This window comes from Scleropages formosus, chromosome 1 (genome assembly GCF_900964775.1).
Source record: "Scleropages formosus chromosome 1, fSclFor1.1, whole genome shotgun sequence".
NCBI classification, from domain to species: domain Eukaryota; kingdom Metazoa; phylum Chordata; class Actinopteri; order Osteoglossiformes; family Osteoglossidae; genus Scleropages; species Scleropages formosus.
Window position 1 is genome coordinate 41,506,815 of NC_041806.1, and position 24,113 is coordinate 41,530,927.

At 40.3% G+C, this 24,113-nt stretch overlaps 1 protein-coding gene across 1 annotated transcript; it reads right to left on the reverse strand.

Moving 5' to 3' along the window:
• Positions 1-156: 156 nt before the first annotated feature.
• impg1a (interphotoreceptor matrix proteoglycan 1a) lies at positions 157-23,745 on the reverse strand. The gene is made up of 18 exons (XM_029253318.1): positions 23,562-23,745; positions 20,940-21,106; positions 18,358-18,392; positions 17,077-17,129; positions 16,875-16,990; positions 16,523-16,669; positions 15,240-15,298; positions 14,423-14,443; positions 13,442-13,629; positions 13,051-13,112; positions 11,352-12,900; positions 8,121-8,929; positions 4,260-4,479; positions 3,609-3,819; positions 3,060-3,245; positions 2,792-2,957; positions 1,885-1,968; positions 157-885 (listed from the first exon to the last, which is right to left on the reverse strand). The coding sequence occupies exons 1-18, from the start codon at positions 23,686-23,688 to the stop codon at positions 787-789; spliced, it is 4,299 nt and encodes a 1,432-aa protein (XP_029109151.1). The 5' UTR covers positions 23,689-23,745; the 3' UTR covers positions 157-786.
• Positions 23,746-24,113: the final 368 nt, after the last annotated feature.

Below are 24,113 nucleotides of genomic sequence, written 5' to 3' on the forward strand. Positions count from 1 at the left end.
TTATTTTGAACTAAAACAAGTAATTCAATAAACTATCAAACCAAAATAAAGAAGGCTTTTTGTTCAACCTATTTAACTAAAATCAGCTTACCAGTGTCAGGAATACAATATAAGTATTTCTATCAATACCACCAAGACAAGCTTTTGGTGCATAAATGTAAGGTTGGACCTAAAATATTGCCCACTCATGCCTTCCATGAAGCAAAACTAGGTTTTGGCCCAACATTGTTGAAAAAAAATAGTAATATATTTAAGCCCTGTAAACATTCTATACATAAACTCCACAAAATGCCAAAATTGAGTAAACAGAACACTTTTTACATTCAATTTTTTCCCCAGCAGCAAAGAATTATTAGCAACATATGTCATCTTCACTGTGGTGGTGCGGTTTCTCCTGTGACAGTGTTATACATCCTTTCTTGTGTAAACACCTCATTGTGAGGAAAACAAGGGTACACCTGTGAAAAATGTATTCCTACCCCCGTACACAGCAGACAGCAGAACACAAAACTGTCACCAGCTGTCCATCTCATTGTCAACGTGACTTTGCGGATCAATTGCGAAGCCGTTCTGCTGCTGCTTCCAAGCCCCCCACTCCCTGTTCAGTCTTTTCCTCTATCCACGCAGCTGGGGACCATCCAGGGCGGCCGCCATCGAAATGGATGCTTTACGGAATTGGAAAAGGAGACCCAGATGGTCTAGAAATGTTCAGAAGCAGGGCTGGAGCCATCTTGGGTGGTGGGTTGGTGTGTGACAAGGTTCTGTTGCCAATGCAGTGTCCAATCATCACAAGACGGTCACTTCGTAGCTGCTAGAGTCTGTTGTCGTCGTCGTCGTCCTTCGCAGGCAACACAAAGTCCAGTTTTCGTTCCGTAATCGCCAAGTCTACAAAGGAGCAGACGGCACAGAATAGCCAGAATTACTTTTATTAGTGAAAATATCAACCCGAGTAGTTGAACCTCAGCTGATTACTATTTGCCTTTAAAAAAGTCACATTAGAACTTATATATTGCAGTTATTACATTTGTACAGTTTGGATAATTTTCTCGGCAAGTTTGCAGTTTAATATGACATTCATCATATATGAATTGTTCGATGACGTTAGCGGATTAGTGTACTATTTCTATATTGCTTGCAAATGTCCACGATTAGAGGTGCGCATTCCTTATTTAAAATTATAGTTGATTATAATTCAAATGACACTGTTTAAATTATTGATTGGGATTTGATGATCACTGAATTGTTTTGTTTACAGCCAACATAATAAACTGTTAAAAAAAAAAAAAAAAAAAAAAAAAATTCAGTTCAGTCCATCTCGAAATTGTCACCCATAAATAAAATATTTAAAGAATGAATGCTTGCACTACAAAAGGTAATAATGTAAAAACAGGAAACCAAATTGTTCCATAAAGTGAATAATCTCGATTTCCAGCAACATAAAATCAAGATGGATATGAAGGTGGAAACCAGCTAAAGGGAGGGAAATGTAATCATTTAATGATGGTAAAAGTGACACAGAATGGGGTTATTGAGCGTTATTAGCATGTCACTTGATAAACCACCTGTCGAGTTCCGAAATCTGAATTGCTGCTAGCATGAGTACAGTATAAATCAAATTCACACAGTTCAGTATTAAAGTTGTTTTAACAGTTAGATCTATTCAGCGTAAAGGTTAGGCACAAAAAAATTGTGTCCATTTTTTGTGAATGGCAGCTGTCCTGCAAATTTTTTTTTCCATGCTTTTCAGCACCCTGTATACTAATTTAAAAATATTTTCCTACATTGTCAGGACTATGTAATATGGATATTACATTCACATGCAGTGTGGAAAAAAGCTCCCGTACTCAAATAAGACTTTAATGATGTAACAAAACCTGTCCTTACCTCGTGGTTTCGTGTGAAATGATGAGTATCAAGCATTTCAGAGATTAGCTTATCAGGCCTGGCAATGTGTAACCGTCTGGGTGCCTGTAAATATTACAAAAATAATAATTTAGAGGTAGCACTAGAGAATAAAAATATATCAGTGCTTCTGAGAATATATGCACTGTGTAATGAAAACAAAGAAGAAAAACTACTGGTACTATATAGTGTTCCAAGAGGAGAAAAGTCACATTGGGTGAAGCGCAACAAGGTGTTTGCTGTAAAGAAGATACATTAGTCAGGACCTCTGAATATGATCAAAATACTTCTGTTAAAACATATTTTAAACAACACAAATTATTGAAATATACTTTTTTGTTTTAATCTCTTTCAGATAAGATATAAGAACTTTTATCCATACAATTATCAGTGTTACATTGGTGCTTTATATAGACAGGTGTTGAGAATCAAGCTGATGGATGTTTTAACCAGAATTTTTAACTCATTTATTAATAAAGTGCAGGAAACACAAAGGTGAAGACATGTTTGTTACTGGGATGAAGCTCAGATTCCCCATTTTGTTTGAAGAGTTAGAGGTTGTGTTACAGTATTCCTGTACATGGTTTTTAGGATATAAAATTACACTGTAGTCACGTTAAGCAAACTGAAAAGCAACAGTGAACCCTTGTGTTTTCAGTTCATTGTAAAATCATTTCTGACTTTTTCGCTTGACACTACAGCTAAGATAGGTCACGGTAGCATCGCTCAACTTTTGACATGCAAGAAATTCAAAAACAAGAGTTTAATTCTTTCTCTAAATAAGGGGGAAAGCAATAGTAAGCGGCTGTTAGCGCTGCTCGGGTGGATGCTAGAAGGTGTAACATGTTTCAGAGTTGAGAGGACATTTGAGCTTGTGCTTTCTTTTTACCTCGATAATGAGGTGTACGTTTTCAACTGAGTCTAACGTGTCTTCCTCTGCAAGCTCGGAGGAACCAGCAATGACCCCCGAGCAGGAGTGCAAGACGCCATCGTCACTTTCAAAAACGGGGCTTACTCTCACAGCGCTCTTGAATGTAAAAGGACTGTGAGTTTTTCTATAATATAGAAGAGATTGTGAGTGTTTTGAAATGATCACACCAAAATGTATTGAGAAATAAATTGTAAAAAACTCAACAGAGAAAATAAGACCTGCTTACACCAGAGATACTGTCTTTCTGGTCCGTATACATTTCCTGTGTATGAATATCCAGAAAGTTATCGCCCCAAAAACAAAGGAGAAGAACCCCACAAAGCAGGCAGTGAAAAGCAAGGGGTCTATAGGTAGCGAGACCAGCTCAGCGCAGTGCTCTCCTCGAAAATGCCAGTGACTACCTACGGGACATCTAAAAAGGTCGAGAGAAATTGGTTAGAGCAGCAGGTGAGGTGGCTAGCAACAGTTCAGACAGTGCAGCTGGTGAACTTCCTCTAACACACTTCAGCAGAACACAAGTCCAAAAGAACAAGGTCTAGTTAGGGTCAACAGAGCGAGAAACAGATGTGGCACAAGGGGAAACAATCCAGTCAACGACCAAACTCACAAACCCACCTCTTATGGACAGAGTCAGCAAGGAACCTAACTTTGAGGAACTGCTTAAAATAACAGTAAGGAACAAAAATAGGACCAGAGGTAAAGACAGTTTAGTAGAGGAGCTGGATGCCTGTGGAAGTTTCACGGGTACGTAAGAGACCTAGTCATTCCGAGGTACCTGCAAGCCGCTCCATGCCCTGGAATTATCTCACATTGCCCCCCATTGCGACAGTAGTCTGGCTGGAGGCTACAGATACTCTGACAGGGCAGGCCATCCGCCACGATGTAGCCGGGGTCACACAAGCACTCTGCCTCCTTGGTCCATCTGTTTACCACACAGCTAGAGAATTCGTTGCAGGCCAAAAACTTGCACGGATCTGCTTGATCAGCTGAAAATGAGGAGAGAATGATGCATTAGTATTAATGAGATCATGCCTTGCAGCCACCCCATCCCCTGTCCCTTGGCAACCGTCCATCTCTCCTGACAAACAAGAAAAGGTTTTCAAGGACCTCTGCTTGGTTTTTAATGAGGTCACTCGATTTATGTGAGGACTCTTGTGACTGTCCTAACCAATGTACGTTATCTTAAAACCTTTCCGCTTCACTTCATCAGAGTGACGTTTTAAGCATCGGGGTGATGGGCGGTAGCACATTACCTCTTCCCAAAGTCCACAACAGCAAAAGTTCACAAGGAAACAACATTTACATTCTGGCAAACAATCTGCAAAGGGTTTTCTGCACAGCCATATTTTGAGCAATGTCATAACCTTACTTCATACAGCTCTCAAGTTGGCCCATTCCTTTAAGCCCAGAAGTCCGGCTTTCTTACCAGGCTCCACATCTAGGGAGCCGCTGTCAATCTCGATGTTCAGGCGCTTAAACATCGCATTGCAGAACTCCTCAAGGACGCAGTGCACAGCCTGCGTGATGTTGTATGGCACAGACTTGGCAAATCTCATCTTGCTGTTGACCACCACGCTACCATTCCTGAAGTTGAGGATCTCCAGTTGCTTAAATCCCGTCAAGTTGGACTGCAGGTATGGAAGCAGCTGGAAAACAACAAGAAGTGGGTCTGAGGTAAAGCACACCATGATGGAAAAATAAACCTGTTCAAGTCCCACGTACGCTTTAGTTTTCCTCGCCAAATCATTCACGAATGTCTTGATATCGCACTGTTGGATTTATTGGTTGATGAGAAGACACTGTTTCATAATGGGTTTTGTATCCTGACTTAGCCGCAGCTTAATAGGCTTTCATTTCAGTGAGGAGAAATGAAAAGTCTGATTTCCCCTAGATGTATATTTAGAAAAAACAAGGCTTGCAGGAATCCCTTGCAATGACTACAGTTTTCTGGCAATGATGTAGCGGTGGTGATTTTAGGAAATAAAGGAAAAGGTTTAGGTTGGGTTATAATCTTCAGGAAGGCAATTACGGAATGAATTCCCATTTTTCAAAATGTCCCTGCTGAGCTTACATCAAACAGTCTTGAACCTTCACATTGCCTTGAACCCAAAAAAAAAGCAATTTCCTTAAAAGGTGTTTGGTTCTCATCATACTGCTATTACAGACAAACTCAAAAATTAAGACGACCAGTACCACTAAGAACGGTAGGGCGGCACTGGAAAGATACACTCACAAAGTGCACTGGAAAAATTGTACAGCACAGTTATTTTCATGTAGTCTTAAAGCACCAGGAGCAGCAGGTCTTCCCGATGTTTTCACACCAGTAAAACTTCAGAAGTGAAGAGATACAGGAAGTTGAATGAGGTTGTTTGCAGCGGATGGATGAAAAACGTTACGGATTTGGCTCTCCGGGACTCTATTGGAATAGCAATACACTATGCTACCACAGTAACAGGAGCGTTCCACTGGTGGCACTTGGAACCTTCACCTGGTGGAGGACTTTTCCAGAATTCCACAGCTTCCTATTCACCCTTCTTGCAAGCAAAAGAGATAAGGTGGTGGATTCGTCTGGAATATCCATGTAACAAACAACCTTTAGGTTATTCCCTAGAAATAAACAACCTTTCTCTCAAAAGGAGGAACGTGTCAAGGTGGCGTCGTCAGTCCACGTTTGTCTGAAAACCTATGTTTGGAAGTTTGTTTTTGTTCCAGCTGGGCTTTAAAAATAACTTATCAAATCTTTCCTGCCTCTTGTAAATGTTGAGCTGTTCAGCCATGTAAATAGCCCCAGTTAAGCAATTGTAGGTTAAGTAAATTGCCAATTACCTCATTACAGCTTGGCTGCGGTACAACCGTGCAGAGGCTGTACGTGAGAAGGAGCTTGAGGGTGATGAGAAAACGCAGGTGTAGATAAATTACTGATAACTATTTTAGAGACTCTAACACACCCAAATGATTTTGAAATTAGGTTATTATTTTAACATAAGAAAAATGTATAAAACGTTTTGTGATTTAAGTATATTTAAATATTGCTATGTAGTTAAATATACGAAAGTTAAATAGTGTGAATAGTGAACACAGACATATATTAAGGAAATAACGTGATAAACACATCATTTACTTTATTATGGCATTATTCTTACCCTTTCCTACTCTACCTCCTACCAAAACCTGACTGTCCGTTTTATATACGGAGAACTTTCCATTTTCTTCATTTGCATGTTTTTACAAAACCATTGGCTGATTATTTTTCTCAAAAGCCCTTAAAATGCGTACTGTGCAAAAACTTGGTTTGATGTGAAGTTGTGTGGTGGAAAACGTGTGAGGTTAGGGACTCGGCGAAGAAATTTTTCCGACAGACTGAATCACCATCAGAACACTGTTGCCACGAAGAATTCACTGCCAAAAGTCCCTGTGATCAGATGGAGTGTCAGATACTATAAAAAATTCTGTCTAACACACCATGAACCTTATTCAGAAAATTTCACATTACGATTATTTATTTCAATAAACATAATATATAGCAGGAACTACTAAGGCATATTCCATAAGCCAATTCAATACGCTTTTTCAATAGGCTTCCAGTTCTCAATTCTATGCCCATTAACGCTGACTCGAGTCAGCTATTCCCTGTCCTTCACTGCAACAGGCCATTGTCACTGACGCAAATAATTTGGACATTTGTCTCTGCATCACTGAGCTCTGCATCCCTTGCTTCAGGGTTAAGGGTGGGCAGGAGAGTCCGTCTGCCAGGCTGCTCAAGTGAATGCCTAAAAGTGCAACAGTGGCTCAGCTGGCTGTTATCACAGCTGCTTATCACACTGTTTCATTACCCATGTGCTCATCATCCTTTCAGGCCACCTACATGCTGGTAGGGCTATGTTCCACACTGCTCGCAATATTACGTATACGTTGGTCTGCTTTAGAACGTTTCCTTACTATTATGATACCATTATAATACCATTGTATAGAAATACACCTTTAAACTGATCTTGCTTGTAACTATACAGAAAATACAAACGATCAAGTTCACGATAGGCTGCGTAGCTTCAGTTTGGACTATAATCATATAGCAAGAAATACAATCCATGCCCTTTGCAAAGAAACTGCTATTTTTAAGAACCAAAAAAGGAAGAAAAAATGCGATGCAAAAAAGATCACGATCACAGGTACTTCTACTTGGAGAAGCAAAAAGGAAATTACTCAAAATCTTTGTTGAACCTGTCTGTCCTTTTAACATTTTTGAAAAAGACATCTGAGAATCATCCCACCAACTGAGCTACAAAATAAAAAAAGCAAATAGCTCAAAGAAGACTCCAGACCATTCAGAGAGGGAGGCAGGTTGCACTTCGCAGAGCTCAGGCACTATGCATTAGTCATAAAAGCACACTTCACACAGTGGACCAAAGCTCTTGTGCACAATAGGCTGCAATAGAAATGTCACAGTTTCAGTAGATGCTCATTTTTTTCAGAATGATCTTCTGCAGCTAAAGCCAAATGAAGCGACTCCTGGACTTCTGCCTGTACAGGAAATATCTCCGTGGCTGCATTTAGTTAGCAGATGCCTTGTAAAGCGAAACACATCCAAAGCGCAGTGAATATGGGGGCTCTGATAAGGTACTAAACATTAAAGTTACTTTTCTGCCCAAATGAGTGCATGATTAAATAATTATTATTCCGTTTGCACAGCAGATTCCATTTCCTGAGTAACTTGCATAGCTTGCAATTGTACAGCAGTATATATTGGACATTAATTAAACAACCCATCTGGAGAGTGAAAGAATATTGCCCATCCCAGGATTTTAAATTGCAGCCTTATGTTCATAAGTCAGATTCCTTAACCACAACTTCACGATGCTGCCCTTTACTGTGACTTTTAATTCAAATAAAAACCATGCTTTGTTTTTCATATAAAGCCTATTTTCTGGTTTATCAAAGTGATAAATGTTTGCTGGATGTATCTGGGACCAAACCTTGGTGTAAAAAGTGGCCTCCTGGAGAAAGGAAATTCCATGGCCCTAATTATTAACATAGTTTTAACTATTTTATGTTCCACTGGGACTTGAACGTTAGAGGATTTTGGGTGAATTCATTACAGAGATTTTGTAACACATTCACATACTGCATATTATGATTATGAAGCAAAGGTCAGGATAACAAGCTCTTATAGCATGCGGCAGCTGCATTATTGTTTACTGTCTGGCTGCTTATAGAATGTTACTCTCAGACAAAGGAATGGGGATAATAGCAGAATGACAACAACACAGGGGAGTGTGTGATTACCTACCAGTTCCAGGAACTTGTTCTCAAGCGATTTGTATTCAGGGGAACTCTTGTTGAACAGGTCATCGGAAAACATCATGTTTGTGACTCTCAAGCTGAAAAAGACCACTAGTTCCCTTCCTTTGCTGGCTGTGGTCATGGAAGGAGTGGTGAGGTACTTGAGTGGTGGTGACACAGTGGTCTCGAAGGGGTGTTCTTCAGGGAAACCACTGCCGTAGTCCAGCATGTCTATGGTTTCTGTGCTCACCACGTCTATCTGGTCCAGTTCAGTCGCAATGTCCTGCACACCTGAGTCAATGGGTAAGTCTGGCTCTGGAACAAGGGAATCGGTCTGAATAGCACTATCCTCATCCTCTTCAACGCTGAAAACATCAGGAGGTTCATAGCTACGCACAGTGGTCAGAATGGGCAGAGATGAAGTGACCTCCTCTGGTTTGAGAGACCTTGTTGCTTCTGCTATAGGGTGTCCAGCTGAAGCGGTCAAAAGGACAGCAGCTGTAGTTGATGGTGTGCCAGGTGCGACAAATTCTGTGGCTGTTGGCCCCACGCTGGTGGCCTCCATGGTGACCTCTGTTTCAGCCGGTAATTCCAACAGGATTGTTGAAGTGATCACCTCAAAGTGTCCCATGTGTTCAGATGGAGTTGATTCAGGGGTGAAGACTGAACCTAGGGACATAGTTGCTGTGAAACCAGGTCTTGGCTTTGCTGATGTGGGCTCTGCTGCTGATAATGTTGGAGTCTCATCAGTTTCATCCTCCTGCCCCAGAGATGGAGTCTCTTGGGCTATGTTGTGTTGCAATGAATCAGTCACAACTGTGTCAAAAAAGAGAAAGAACTGGTTGGAAAGGATCGTATTTAAATGATATGTTCCAGAGTGGTCACTACTGCGTCACTAACATGTGCAAATGACAATGGCAGCAGTGCAGCATGATTGTCAAGGACTACCAACCAGAAAGGAGCAGCTACAAATCCGATGAAAGGAATTGCTCCAAAAACCTATGAACTAGATGCTTCAGTGTTATTACAATGAAAGTGATAGCTGTTAATTATGAACACATCGTATTTTCTATGAGATGTACATTGCTTTGGAGAAAAGCGTCTGCTAAATGAATAAATGTAAATGTAAACAACCTTTGGAAAATCATCTAGATATTTTCAGATGCATGGAAATTACTTTCCAATGATATTTTATTCCCAGATTTCAAAGATGAAGAATAAAGAATTTACTTGCTCATTGGAAACTAATATTTAGCACAGTAAGCAATTAATGAGCTTTATGCTTAAATCATATCACATCACCATCTAAAACCACTTGTCCCAAGCAGGGGTCGCGGCGAACCGGAGCCTAACCCGGCAACAGAGGGGGCAAGGCTGGAGGGGGAGGGGACGCACCCAGGATGGGACACCAGTCCGTTACAGGGCACCCAAAGCAGGACTCGAACCTCAGGCCCACCAGAGAGCAGGACCTGGGCATACCCGTTGCGCTACCGGATCACTGCACCACTGCACCCCCTCTTGCTTACATCACTTCGGTCAAAATTTCACCTTAAATTTTTCAAATGTATCATACCATCCAAATATTGAGTAGTTCTGATAGAACAGCCATTGTTTTTAAATAATGTCAGAGAGATGTAACACAGCAAATTATACACATTGTCACAACTAATGTGTTTTTGTGTACAATCAACTTTTAATCTTAATTTTACCAAAGTTTGACTGCAGATAAAACAATTCATTAGGATCATTTGTGTTTAGAACATCCAAAAATTCATTTTGTTCCTATGTGGTCTGGACCAGGGGGCAGTTATGCTCTAGAAAGGCTGTGGGATTTGTACATTTCTGTAACACCCTAGTACTGAACAAACTGTCATTGGTTAAATGGAAAATAACATCAATTGGTCTTTGCCTGTGTAAATAATGAACTTATTTGTTCACACCAGTCAGCAGTTCCTTTATACTTACAAGATCAAGGTCCTTTTCTATTTCTAAGGTAACTTCAAACAACCAATTAATTTGTGGGGCAGAGCACAATCTTACAGATCTAGCTCTCATATGGTATAAGTACCATCCCTTGGGCTAGTCATTAGCTGGGGTACTGCAGCTTTACTGTAGCTTTAGCTTTAGTAAATGACACTGCTGTGTCAGTGTCATTTACTAAAATCCCATAGCATTCTATTATAAAAGCTTGCATTCAAACAGAAGCATTAAGGATGTTTAATTTTTGAATATTTCTTACCCATTGTGCTAGAATCTGGTTGCAAGGTCACTTGTAGAACACCTTCTTCCACAGAAATTGCAGGCTCAGATGGAATAAGTATGACTCCTTCAGATCCATTTTCCTCCTGGTCCTCACGTCTCACATTTCTGTCTTCATTTGGAGTTTTTTCATCAGTGTCCTCATCTGGCTGCAGGACTGTAGAATCTGGAACATCTCGATGAGATGCCGTTGTGTCCATAACGTTATTCGAAAGAGGGACCTCGGGGTAGATTACCTTTGTAGGCTGAAAATGTCCTGGTATCTCATTAGCTTGGAGGCTGGTAGTGGCAATAACTTCTTCAAGCTGAAAGACTGTTGTGGCAAATTCTTCAGTCTGAAGAAAAGTAGAGAGGGTAACCTTTTCAGGCACAAAAATTGTAAAGTCAGTAACTTTGTCAGGCAGAAGAAGTGATGAATCTGTAAGTTCTTCAGGCTCAAGGCCTGTAGCGTCCGTAATTTTTTCAGGCAGAATAACTGCGGAGTCAGTAACCTCTTGAGACTCAAGGCCTGTAGAGTCAGTAACTATCTCAGGCAAGAGAACCATGGAGTCAGTTACCTCTTGAGTCTCAAGGACTACAGAATCAGTAACTTCACCAGGCAGAAGAACTGTTGAGTCTGTAAGTTCTTCAGGCTCAAGACCTGTAGCATCAGTAACTTCTTCAGGCCGAAAAACGGTGGGGTCGGTAACCTCCTGAGGCTCAAAATCTGTAGAGTCAGTATCTATCTCAGGCAGAAAAGCCGTGGAGTCAGTTACCTCTTGAGGCTCAAGGACTATAGAATCAGTAAGTACATCAGACAGAAGAACTGTTGAGACCGTAAGTTCTTCAGGCTCAAAGACTATAGCATCAGTAACTTCTTCAGGTAGATGGACTGTAGTTTCAGTAACAGCTTGTGGTTCGGCGACTGTGAAGTCAGTTACTTCTTTAGGCAGAAGTATTGTGGAGTCAGTAATATCTCTAGGCTCCAGGATCATTGTACCGCTGACCTCCTCAGGGGGGACTGTAGTATATGTAATCTTTTCATGGATATTTGTGTCAATAACCTCTACAGGCTGATGAGGAGTATAATCAGTGTCTTCTTCAGACTGAGATACTATGAAGTCAGTAACCTCTTGAGGATGAAGGTCTTCAAACTCAGTAATGTCCTTCGGCTGAAAAACTGTAGGGGATGTATTCTCTTCAAGATGAAAGTCATCAATGTTATTAATTTCTTCAGGCTGAAGAACTGAAGTGTTAACATCTATCTCAACCTTTCGGTCTTCAGCCATAGTTATTTTTTCAAGCGGAGGAACAAAAATGTTTGTAGCTGTTTCAGGGTGAAAGTCTCCATTCTCAGTATCTTCCTCAGGCTTGAAGTCCTTGTTCGTGTCTTCCTTAGACTGGAGGTCATAGGCATTGTCCACCACAGACAGAATGACATCAGTAGTGTTCTTGGGCTCAAGAACATCATTAGAGTCAGTAACTGTTTCAGGCTGAAATTCTTTAATCTCTGTGCCGTCTTCAAATACAAGTTTATTGTCCTCAGAGAGCAGGCCAAAAGTAGTATACTCAGGATGTACTGTTACAGTGCCAGCCTCGGGTTGAATCTCGTTCATTTCCATCCCACGTTGAAGGTCTTCAACATCTTCTTCAAGCAATAGATCTTCATTGTGTCTAAGGATGTCAGTTTCTTCTTCAAGGTTAAGGTCTTTAATAGCTTCAGTTGGTGGTTGTAGTGTAAGAGCAGATAGAGTAGTGACAGGCATTCTGGAGTCATACGTATCTGTAAGTTCCTTTTGCGAGGGTAGATGCTGTGTAGCAGTGGTAAGGAGAATTGGTGTGATGCTCATAGCTACAGTCCCTTTAAAATCAAAAGCTTCATCAGTTGAAGGAAAAACAGCACTTTCTTCTGAAATAATTTCATTTATGTTACCAGCTGGAGTGATGAAGCCATATTCTGGAACAGTAACTGGAAGTTCACGCTGAGGAATGGTGGTCAACTGATCAACTAAATCAGCCAAAGGTGAAACAATATCTTTCTCTTCAGAAATACTGGATATTAAGTTTTGCTCATATGGCACAATAGTTGACATGAAATTAGGGGTCTCCAGAGTATTCTCTTCTGGAGTCATAGTTGGAACAAAGTCTCTTCTAAGCTGGCTGTTGTCCTCTAGTATGGATTCTGTTACGTGTGTGATGATTGGCTCAACCACATCTGGTTCATTTATTAATGTCTCTCTTGTCTGATTTATGTTCGTTGGCTCAAACCCATGTTCAGACAAAAGGTCTGATTCATCCAGAGTCACATTGGTTGTGAACAGAGTGCTGCTTTCAGCATGTGCCCATTCATTGTCTGTTGCAGTAGCCAGAACTGTAGTTTTCATGGTAGTGTGCTTCATCAAATCTTTACCAGCTGAAGAGTCCAAGGTGTTTTCAGAGGAATTTTCTGTCTCCACTGAGGTGTGTGTGACTTCTAAGTTGGGCTCCTCAATAGTGATGATGGGCACTTCTGTAGATGGTGTCAGGCCAGGTGTGACAGCCCCCGGCTCCTGTTTTTGTAAATGTAAACAAAGTAAGAACACCCAATCATATTTTCACATTTACATTGTAGGTCCAGGAGAGATTCCACACAGAGAATCACAAACAGAAGGTGTAGAGTTCACAGTTCATCCATTGCAGTAGAAAGATTAAAGACTTACTAGATTACTGACTTCTTCTGAACTTTCTGTAGGTGGTGACAGGGTTGGCAGGATTATTTTCTCTGACATAAAAACAAAATGCAGGAAATGTAAAACTACATTTTTTTTGAATGAAATTACATTGTTAAAATCTTTGAAGTACATAAAGGAATTTTAAATAAAGTAATTTACAGAGTTATGGCACAGCAGCACTTGATGTAGGTATAATTTTCTTCAAAGAGTACATCTAGGTAAATAACTACAAATTACACTGTAAGTATATTATTTGATGGTTTACTTCACATCATTTTTAATGCTTTAATAAAACTACTTTTGTAACTTTGAATTAATATTCTGAAAAGTTACAAAGGTACCATGGAACATTTGCAGAGCTTATACGTTTCTGTCTTACCTGGATCAAATCTTAGAAACCTGAGATCCTTTGCCAGGGAAGGATCTTCTGTCAGTGCCTTTTCTATCATCAGCTTCAGGTTGGTTTCAACAGAAGGGATCACTGTCCCATCATTTTGTCCAATGCCATTGTCATCAGCATTCTCAGGATCCGTCTCAAACACAACGGTATAACGTACTGATATACCCCTGGATGTGAAGAACAGAGGTGTTTCCATCAAACAATTAAATGCAAACTGCACTATGACCCACAACATATCTGCTAACTAATAGAACTGCTATTTGGGACTTGATGGGACTTGACACACACACACACACACACACACACACACACACACACTGACTGAAGTCGTTTGTCCCAAGCGGGGTCACGGCGAGCTGGAGCCTAACCCGGCAACACAGGCTGGAGGGGGAGGGGACACACCCAGGATGGGATGCCACTCAGCTACAAGGCACCCCAAGCAGGACTTAAACCCCAAACCCACCAGAGAACAGGCACAGGCCAAACCCACTGCGCCACCACACCCCCTGACTTGACACCCATAAATGACAAAAAGCTCCAAAGCATGAACTTAGCAAGGTATTTTAATTACTTATCAATTTTTGCAATTATGGTCAATGCTTCCTTAAAGCTGTTCATTCAATCAAAATGCAAATTCAAATTCAGATCCAAAATGAATTTGCAAAATTCAATTCAGATCCAGTTTTAAATTCAGTTCTGTGATATTTATGCAACTAAACATACTGCAATAGTTGAGCAAGCCAAATTATATTCCAAATCACTGCGTTCCTTGTTTGCAACCGTTATTTTTGTTATTATATTGGAGTGTGAGAGCAATTTCCAAGTTTCTGCATGCTAAGTTAATGCTGAAGCATTGTAAATTTATATTTTAACTTAAAATCAAACAGAAATGTGGAAGGGGCAAGTGGTCATGCATAGCGGAAATGCTCAGGATATTTTTCGTCACTTTAATTCAATTACCCATCAATCTCCTGTGCCTCGCTTCATTTGAGAGTGAAAGAGAGAAAATATTATTAGTTTTGATCAGTTATTATTGAGCGTAACATTAAATAATTAATAAAGCAATAAAGACATTATATATAATACATTCATGCTACTTTGAATACATGTATTATTGAAGAACTTAATAATAGACATATTATCATAAATGTACCAAAAATTATCATAAATGTATTAAACTGTATTCTCTTAGAAAATTGCATTACTGTTGTGTGTGTATCCTCTGGTCATGTACAGGCATTTGGTAGGGCTGTGTACACATTGCCAGTGCTGCCGAATAATTTCTTAACCCTTTAAAAGTATTATTTGATTCCGTTCAAGGCGAAACAAGAAAATAGAAAATTATTACATTTTTCATCAGACAACATGCTATTAATAAAAAGGGCTAATCAAAAGCAGTGAAGAAAATGTGTGCAAAGAGGGCAGATGCTTCTTGCACATTAATGTGATAGCGCCACTGCGATCAAGTCCAATGGACTCTGTGGGAATCGAGGAATGAGGCAATCACGTCCCGATATTCAGGTTCTGTGTGCAGATGATGACTCACTGCATCATAAACGGGTCTCTGAAACCTATTCTCAGCATCACTGCGAGGAGGAAATGGCACATCCACAATGAGCACACATTTCGATGTGACCTTTTTTCATCCCGCGTCGTTATTTAGGATGCACTCGCCTTTGCAAAAATAGTTTACACGAAGTTCACGCAAAGTTTAACTGCAAGGAACGCTCCTCAGCCCTCCGGCTGTCACATTGCTTGCAACTCGATAGCGACTCACCTTATTCCCAAAATCCTGATCTCCTTAAATCCTGGGAGCTTCTGCAAAACATTCTGCATCTGGGGAAATGAGGGAAATTTTTTCACATTCTAAAAAGCTAAGCTGGAAATAAGCATTGAGCATCAAACAAAAAAGACCTCCAGCAACTGTTTGACCAACATACTTATTTTACTTTCTTTAAAACATAACTTTATAATCAATAAAATGTCTCAGCTGCCTCCCTGTACATGGGAGCTTAACCTTTTAGTAGCATAGAGCCCCATGTGTGACAACGGCTAAGAATTCACACAACATGACTGGAGGACCTTCGTAAAATCTGCTTAAAGATAATAACTTCCTTTGAATAAATCTCACTTTCCCAGCTTTTATATTAGAGCTGGGACTGATCTAAGCATGAATAAATGAATGGAATATGATTAAGGGGAAGAAATAAATGGGCAGATGAGATAACTTGTCTCCAGAGAGGAACAAGCTCTTTAAGCATATTTAGTTTACACTTTGACATTAATCATCTTTAATGGAAAATCAAGATGGCCAATTATACAGCATCAATTGTCTGCTAATGTCTGATTATGCTTTTTTGCAACCAGTTCAGGATTTTGGCCAAAGCCCTGGAGTCACAGATGGCATTATATTGTGAGAAGGACAAACATCGTTACAATGGAATCTGGAAGTTCTACCTCACCCGGGATCTTTGTGTTAACCTCGTGTTATACCGTGTTCGGTAATATATGGTCTACATACAGTATCAGTCAAAAGTTTGAGCACAACTGGACAATGAACTAGACAGAAGAATGAAAGCAAAGCAGCTCACAAGTCTCCTGGATATCTGGATACTGATGCAGAAGAGCTAGGAAGAATTGTTGGCTGATAAAACCTGTTTAAAATTCTTCACCAAATCCCTCATTAAAAAAACAACCTAATTTCCAGCGAGGGTACTCAAACTTTTGATAGCTATCAAAGCTGTTAGTGTACTTTTTTAAAAGATACGTCAATTCAGAATTGGAATGCAGAAATGGGTCTGCACTGCGTTATCATCTCCGGTGAAACCTGGACCTTAGCAGGTGTGCAGCAAGCGTCATCCAGAGTAAAACGATTAATCCCTGATGAGCTTTAGGTCCTTAATATGCTTCCAAGCACCTCAGACGTGCAAATTCTTTAGGCTGCCCCATGTTGCGTGTTGAGACAGCAGAGACATCATTGTGGTTTGACAGTGACATTCTCCACCCACAAGCTTCCTGTGATTAACAAACTGATCCTATCAAACTCTCTATATAGCATACCTGGTCCTGCAGTTTGCGTGTAAGGTCATTGTATTCAAGGTCATCGGGGTCATTCAGGAGTTCACTGTACCCTGGCCTCATCAGGGTGATGCTGAAATCCACCACCATCTCCACTGGCTGCTCCGGTACAAGGTTGGGAAGCTCCAACTGCAAGGAAAAAGCCACATCTTTACAAGTAGAGTCATCAGTGCCCCATATGCTGAGGCCTGTCAGAAGAGGGAGGACAGGGTGTGGGAAGACACCTGGTCAACCAAAAGACCCTGTTTTTCTGCTGTTCGTCTCACTTTGAAAATTGCAGTCTTCTAACAACCTGGGTCTCATCTCTGCTAATGACCGAAAAGGAGGCACTCACCTCCTGTACAACTTCAGTGACACCAGGAGCATCACTGGGGGTGCTGGGACTACCGGGCAGGCTGGTTATAAAGGCTGGGGTATCTGTTGAAGCTTCAGTTTGGGCTTCTTTTGGACCTGAATGCAGCATTGTGTATAATAAAGGAAACATGTAGTATTTTAACCAGGAGAAACTGAACCGAGAGTTGAGAATCATACTGTACCTGTTATTTGAGGGATCTTATCCGTGGGTTCAGCCTTTACAGTAGCCCCCCCTCTGAAGGAATAAGCACAGATTGGAGACAAAATCATACCAGTTTATTACAGTTTTTTCAATCAACTATTTCATGGAAATAAAGATTTTTTTAAACAATATAATTCATATTTGATATAAAAAGTCATCCAAATTCATAGCAAAAATGGTGATCACTGGATAATGCAGCAGATGATTGCATTTACGAAACCATAAAGGTTTTTTGTCAAGCACAAGGACGGTTCCCACACGTAACCTTGACTCAGGTTCGATTTTGTCGAGCCTTGGTCCAGTGAAAGAAGTGGGTCAGGTCACTTTCTGATACTGAGCACAGGCCTAAGTGTTTTTCCGAAACCAATCCCAAAGCCACATCGCTGGCAAAACCTCTCCTGACTAAGTGACCCACTAAATTGGAAATGAGACCAACACCACGACTGCATGACAGAATTTACCTCTACCAGTCTGGATACAAGGAGGCTCTTCACTTTTCTTCATCACTGATCTGAACACCTTTCTGTCTTTTTTTTTTTCCTCTCCATTTTACAATCATTGGTTCCCTAAATGTACCCTTTCTGTGAAAAAATGCATTTGTGTTGTTGATGCAGCGATTATGTTGGAAACAGTGAATGAAAAAGTGTATGTAATCTGCACAGCACAAATCTTCAAAATACATGATATAGGTGAAATATGGAAGCGACAGTAAACTACTATGGGAAAAAATGCAAGGATTCGCTTGACAGTATTTTTCTGCACGTCAGGTTAGTGGTAGCTGGAGAACTGCACTGCACGGAGGGAGGTGGTTATGTATGCGCTGTATGTACACACTGTCTGGGACAGCTCCCTGTAACGTAAACACTGGCTGGTCACCATCCATTACGGAAATAACAACTGCAATGCCTTTCACCATTCCAAGCGGTAAATTATCCCAGTGCTATTGTAAAGTGGCTCATCCTATGGGGTATTTTCATCCAGTCCCAGAGCAGCCAGCCCAAGTGTTGAATTGAATTATTAAATATTGATGCATTTTGCAAGCAGATGAGCATGGCTTTTCAATTTTATGGGTCAAGGGAAGCCAGGGAGAATGTGGGAAGGGAGGGAAGGGGAAGATCCCTCATGTGTGTTACCCTATAATCACAACAGAGTATGACCAAGCAGAGAAGATCCTCAGGCATGCTTGAGTGATGCACCCTATAGTCAAAGACCTCTTAAACCTTTCCATGCAATACAGTCACATGCCGTCATTTTCCCCTACCGTCCCCGGAGCTTCTCATCCCGCAAAGTCACCCTCTGTGGAAAAAAGGAACATGCAAAAGGTAATGTGAGAAACAAGAACATAAAGCGCTCTGACAGGATAAAATGACATAAATGATACAGTGCTGTGCAGTAATTCAGCTAGAGGAAGTAAAATATACATTTAACAGCTGAAAGGTTGGATAAAGTCACATGAATCTACACACCAACCATGCGCATATGACAATATATTCATTCTTACTGAATGAATAATGAATTCAATAAAAGGTTCAGGCCATGCTCTGTTGTGTTAATATTTTATACAATCTCAAGAGGGAGGGTAATCCTTTACTAGATTTTACATTTCCACAGACAGAAGTACTTCAGTACTTCTTATAGTGTTAGTTGGATACTGCTCAGTATAGGACTGCTTGGCTGTGGCAAGATCACATTTTCTGCCTTGAGAAGACTGCATGAGGAAGGGCTCCTAGTCTTCTGGATGAGGACACTGATTGAGACACCAAAAGGGACAAGGTATGTGTACTCTGGAGACATGGTGGAATGCTCTGACCCGCAGATGGTCCAAGGATTTATCTCTTCTGGCTAAATGTGGTTTGATTTCTCGATTCGGAATGAACGACATCCCTGCAGTATCAGTATTTACACTTTGTTTTATGCTTTCTTAATTTTCATGGCATCCATCCAGACTGAGGTACATGACCATTATGTGCAAGAAGCAGTAAACAAAGTCAGTCTTGTTGTTGATGATACATAATGTTGCTGATGAAGCATAATAATCATTTTGATATTTGTGATGGAAGGGATAGAGGATTAAAATATAGATTTTAATTTTCTGAGTTAAATGTATTTACATGTTGTGTTTTGTCCTATCTCATTCTTCCTATATCTCCATGTTGCTGCTCAGATACAAATTTTCCAGAAGACCCAGCAAGGCTTTATAGCTCCTTTGGTTTATCACCAGTGCTGGCCAATGGGTTCCAACAATAGAGTGATCCAGTAGGATGGGAGAGCACCCAAACTTTGCTAGTATAATATGGGTTTGATTAGTAAATTTGATTTTCCTGCTGTTTACATACTCTGGTAGTTCCCACTTGACCATGTGTCATAACATGCAACACTTGGTATAGATCTGATATTTGTAAAATTTGTTAGGAAATTCGTATTGGAGAATATAGTACTTTGGTGGTGTTTTTAATGTGCCCTTGCTCTGGGAGAGAAAGAAGGGAGTTCTGCATGATGAATTAGACTGATGAGCTAATGTCCTAATGTCTTCAGAGCCATGTTTCCACAGTGGATGGGATTAGTCAGCTGTAGAGGGCTGTTTCCCAGCCATGTCTCCACCAACAAGCTGAACTCAGACCAGATGTTATACTTTATGCATAAGAATTGATTGTGTTTTCAAACATTTTAGTAATCTACATTAGTGTTTATAGGTCCTTAATCTTCATTGTTGTTTTGAAAAAAAATGTTGTGTAATAAGCACTAAACTATGGTACCAAAATTTAATCCACACTGTTTACTGCCATTCATATTCCTCCTGGTCTGTACTTTTACAGCTTAATTCAAGTAGTTTTTCAGCACTGAAATTGTGGTGCCAGTGCAATATTCCCCATTAAAACTTGGATGGATTGCGGCTGGCCTCCTGACTCTAAGTCTCCCTGTTGCCACCGCGACCCAAGAAGGACAAGCGGGCAAGAAAATGAATGGATGGACAAAGTCTTTCTGATAATTCTACTGTCATTTTCTCCAGTACTGTCAACAATACTAAAAAGTACACATACAGTTAATTTTTATTGAACAATAAAAAATGTTGCATACAGGACCAGTTAAATGTCTGCTGAAAACTATTTTTTCTATTGTCATGTCCTTTTTGTTAATTGAGTTTTCCTTCATTTTCCTTTTTGTCCAGACAGTTCTTGCACAACTTTGAGGTTTGTTTTGAGCCACTGCCTTGCTGAAGAACGAAGGATTGCTCAACTAGCCATACCCTTAAAGGAAAGGAATGCCTCTGAAGTATGATCTGACCATAAACATGGTAAACACTACCACGCCTGTCATCAGCAAACAACTCCAAACCATGACTCTCCCTCCTCTGTGCTGGACAGTGGGAACCACACAGACACTACTCATCAGTTGACTCTCTCTGGGTCATATAGATATTTGGAGTTGCACCCAAGTATTTTACATTTGGGGGCACGGTGGTGCAGCGGGTTTGGCTGTGTTGCCGGGTTAGGCGCCGGTTTGTTGTGACCCCACTCGGGACTAGCGGTTGTAGACTTTGTCTGTGTGTATTTTACATTTTCACTTTTCTGTCCAAAAAACCAACTGCCATTCCTCGCAAATCCAGTTTTTGTGGTTTTTGGCCAAAGTAAGCCTGACTTCAAGTAGATATACTCAAAATATTAACTGGCATGCCGTCGTTTTGGAGAGTAATATAAACCTTCAGTGCATGTACCTGACGGTACGAAACTGTAGATGGTGAATGATGTTTCTGGCTTCAGTCCAGATCCGTATTTCCTGCACTGTTGTGATCAGGTGTAGGTCGGTGCGGGACTGACGAGGCAGTACTGCCATGATACTTACTCTGTGCACCATATCTATGTGCTCCTGGGAGTTACTGAAGTTTCTGGCCAAGTCAGCAATGCAGAGGGACTCAAACTGGCAGGTGTAGACCCATCTGTGGTACTCGACCGTGCTAGGGATCCTGTCAAAGAAGATCCGGAATGCTTCCCAGATGGCCTCCTGACAGACTAATATGAGACAGGCCAGGCAAGTGTGGGTAGGATATGACAAAGAAGCAAAAAACACAACCTTTAGTTAGACTTCTACTGAGATTACACAGGCTTGTTAGTAGAAAGCTTTTTAATCTCTTGGGTTTCGGGGGTTTCCATAAATTATCTTCAAAGTGCAAAATTCACGGCTATTACTATTATTGTAATATGTTCACGGAGGAGCTGTCATGGTGAGACTAAACATTCATCAAAGTTTGTCAAAGAAAGGTATCTCAACTGATACAAGAAGAAGTGCTCAACTGTAAACCAAAATTACTGCTATATCTCAGTGGTTTTATATAATGACCGCATTTTTAGTGCAGTGCTATTCAACCAATTTAACACCAGATTCAAACTTCATTAGTGGACTGGAAAGACTAAACCATGCTTTTTTTTTTTTTTTTTTTTTTTTTTTTACAATAAATTAGTCAGCACACACAATTAAAAACAAAAGCTGTTTAAGTGGTCTGAAGATTAGCTGAAATTGACTGGAGGCAAACCAGATTGCTCTTAGTGTTTTTTTTCCCCCTTATTGTAGAGTAACTGCCATCAAATCATTTGGAGCTGGAACTAATTATAGATTGTAAAGGACAAAGTTTTGATCTGTCAGGGGCCTTTACATAAACCCTCCTGGTACGCTTTATTCATAACCGGTATGATATATGCAGTCCAAGTGGAGTGTATAAGAAAACCTCCCTATGTACTGTTAGTAAAAGGCCTCTTGTGAAATGACTCATTTTAAAGTATTTAAGATCCAGTCACGCAACACCATCTTGCCATTAAAATTATACATGTTTTGTAATTACTTCAAATTGACTTCTTTTGTAATTGCTTTGTCTTTACGTGTTTCTTTGGTAACTGCGCAAGAGCAATTAGTACTATAAGAAATTACTGCTCATAAAGCCTTAAAGCAATTTCACATTTTCCCCCCAAATCTTGAACACTAATACCAAAGAGTACAGATAATTTTACAGAAGACGTGAGGTCTGTAAAGCAGTGCTTGCTGAATAAACGAACACTTACCAATTCTAAAAGCAAACAAAGGGTCCTTAAATGGTCTTTATCAGACAAGAAAAACACAGTAATGACCCGGACGATTAACTTTTTTCCCTGGGCGTGATCTGTTGGAGCTAACTGACTATTCACAACATCCTTTGGAGTTTTCATTTAAAAGTACATTGATTCTTACCTGTCATGGCCAGATGACACAGTGTCTGAAAGGCTTTTCTTTGCAAGGCCCCATCAACACAGTATCTTGCCCAACATTACATCCCACTGTGATTCTCAATGTAAACCCAGCAGGGAATTATTATTGCCGCTGGAAAAAATATCCCACTGCTTTCACCTTCATTAAACCAGATTTGTTCTGAATTTGTTACTTCACTGATTCACAGTACTACGGTTTCAAGTACTTCCCAAAATGTGCCCTTTAGGCTTAATTTGAGTTTTAAAATATAATTCATAGTTGGTATGAAGTGTAATTTAGAGGATAATTCTTAAGATGTGAAATATAATTACGCTATTAGAATTAAAACATATAGTTTAGAAACCCTGAGAAACCCTGAGTTCATTCGTGTATGGAAAACTTGGCACTATGGGAATGCTATGGTTTTTACTGCAGCATGCCGGATCAGTCAGTATCAGCAGCTTCTCGGCACAACTTTAAGTGCCAGAAATATACTCAGCCATTATACAGTTTCTAGCTCAGATTTAACCAGATCATTGCTTTCTGCTCTGCTTGGAGTGAGGATTTCAACAGAAGCAAGGTACCAGGCTTTGCTGTACAGATTTAATGAATACAATTCGTCAAACTCTCTGAAGGTCAGTTTAGAGATGAGTTTTGAGGTAACGTTAACAGTATAAAAACTAGAGTTCTTCCCAAAGGCACCATTCATTTAAATTACTAGAGTAGACAATGAGGTAGTTCATTGCCAAAGTCAGTGAGAATAATCTGAAGTCTTACAATAGAAAATATTCTGAAAATGTTTACTGATATAGAAATTGTAAAAATCTAACCATTTTATTATTACAACACAAAGGTGAATTTCACACTTACAAGATGAAAGACTGTATGGTTTTCATCACTACCATGTCAGGGACAGTCTTTCTCTTAGTACTTCTCAGTTCTGCTGAACTGGTAGAATAGTCTTGTGCTCAGTGTGAAAGGGCACTCTTTCGTACTTCTCGACGGGAAGAACCTTAGCAATATTTCTACTCTGACAAGAACCATTCTGAAAGAGTTTCAACACTGTCCTGTTGTCTCAGCAAGTACGTGTACTCGAACTTTTGACCGACACTGTAGGACAACTCTCGGCAGTTTTGAAATCGATAGGGAGGAGACGCTGGGTCGGCCCACTGCGTGAGCTGGCAGCGCTCTTGTTTGGACATGGAGGAAGATTCCAGTAATAGCCTGGGTTCGCACATGGTCCCTTACCTCTCAGTTTGTAATACGCCTGGTGGCTGGCTATCACCTCCTTGATGGTTTCCTGAGGACACACTTTTACGCCCGTGTTCAAGAAAGTCGACCTTTTTGTCCGGTGTCTTTCCAAGTCAAATATCATCTTGACACCAGTGGTTTTTGATGTCCTTAAAACCTCAATCAGATTCGCAGAGCTGCTTGTTCTGATCTCGGGCAGAGAATCTCTGCTGCTCCTCTCTGCAAAAGCAAAGAAATGTTTTTTAATTGGTGGAAATTTCTGGAAATTTCCATGTATAACTTCCCGCACTCAGCAGAGCACTGTACTCTAAGCTTTCCCTACAAATCTATCAAGTGTGAGATACCTATGGGCTTTCATAGTGATGTTCTCTACTTAGAGTCCCGTAAATGCAGTTCTGTTTGAGAAAATACAGTAATATGACATCTTAGTGGGTTTTTATTGCCTGTGGATGTAACCATGGTTACAGAATCTGGTTAGAATGTAAAAGCAATATGATTTTATCATATCTGTCTGCTGTGTATGGTTTGTCTCTGGCAATATATTATTTC

Excerpts from the sequence above, each read along its gene's own strand:
- impg1a (XM_029253318.1), bottom strand. The coding sequence starts at position 23,688 with ATGATATTTGACTTGGAAAGACACCGGACAAAAAGGTCGACTTTCTTG. Across the intron at positions 17,130-18,357 it reads GATGAGAAGCTCCGGGGACG|AGGGGGGGCTACTGTAAAGG; the intron begins GTAGGGGAAAAT and ends TTATTCCTTCAG. Across the intron at positions 2,958-3,059 it reads AGAAAGACAGTATCTCTGGT|AAAAACTCACAGTCCTTTTA; the intron begins GTAAGCAGGTCT and ends TCTATATTATAG.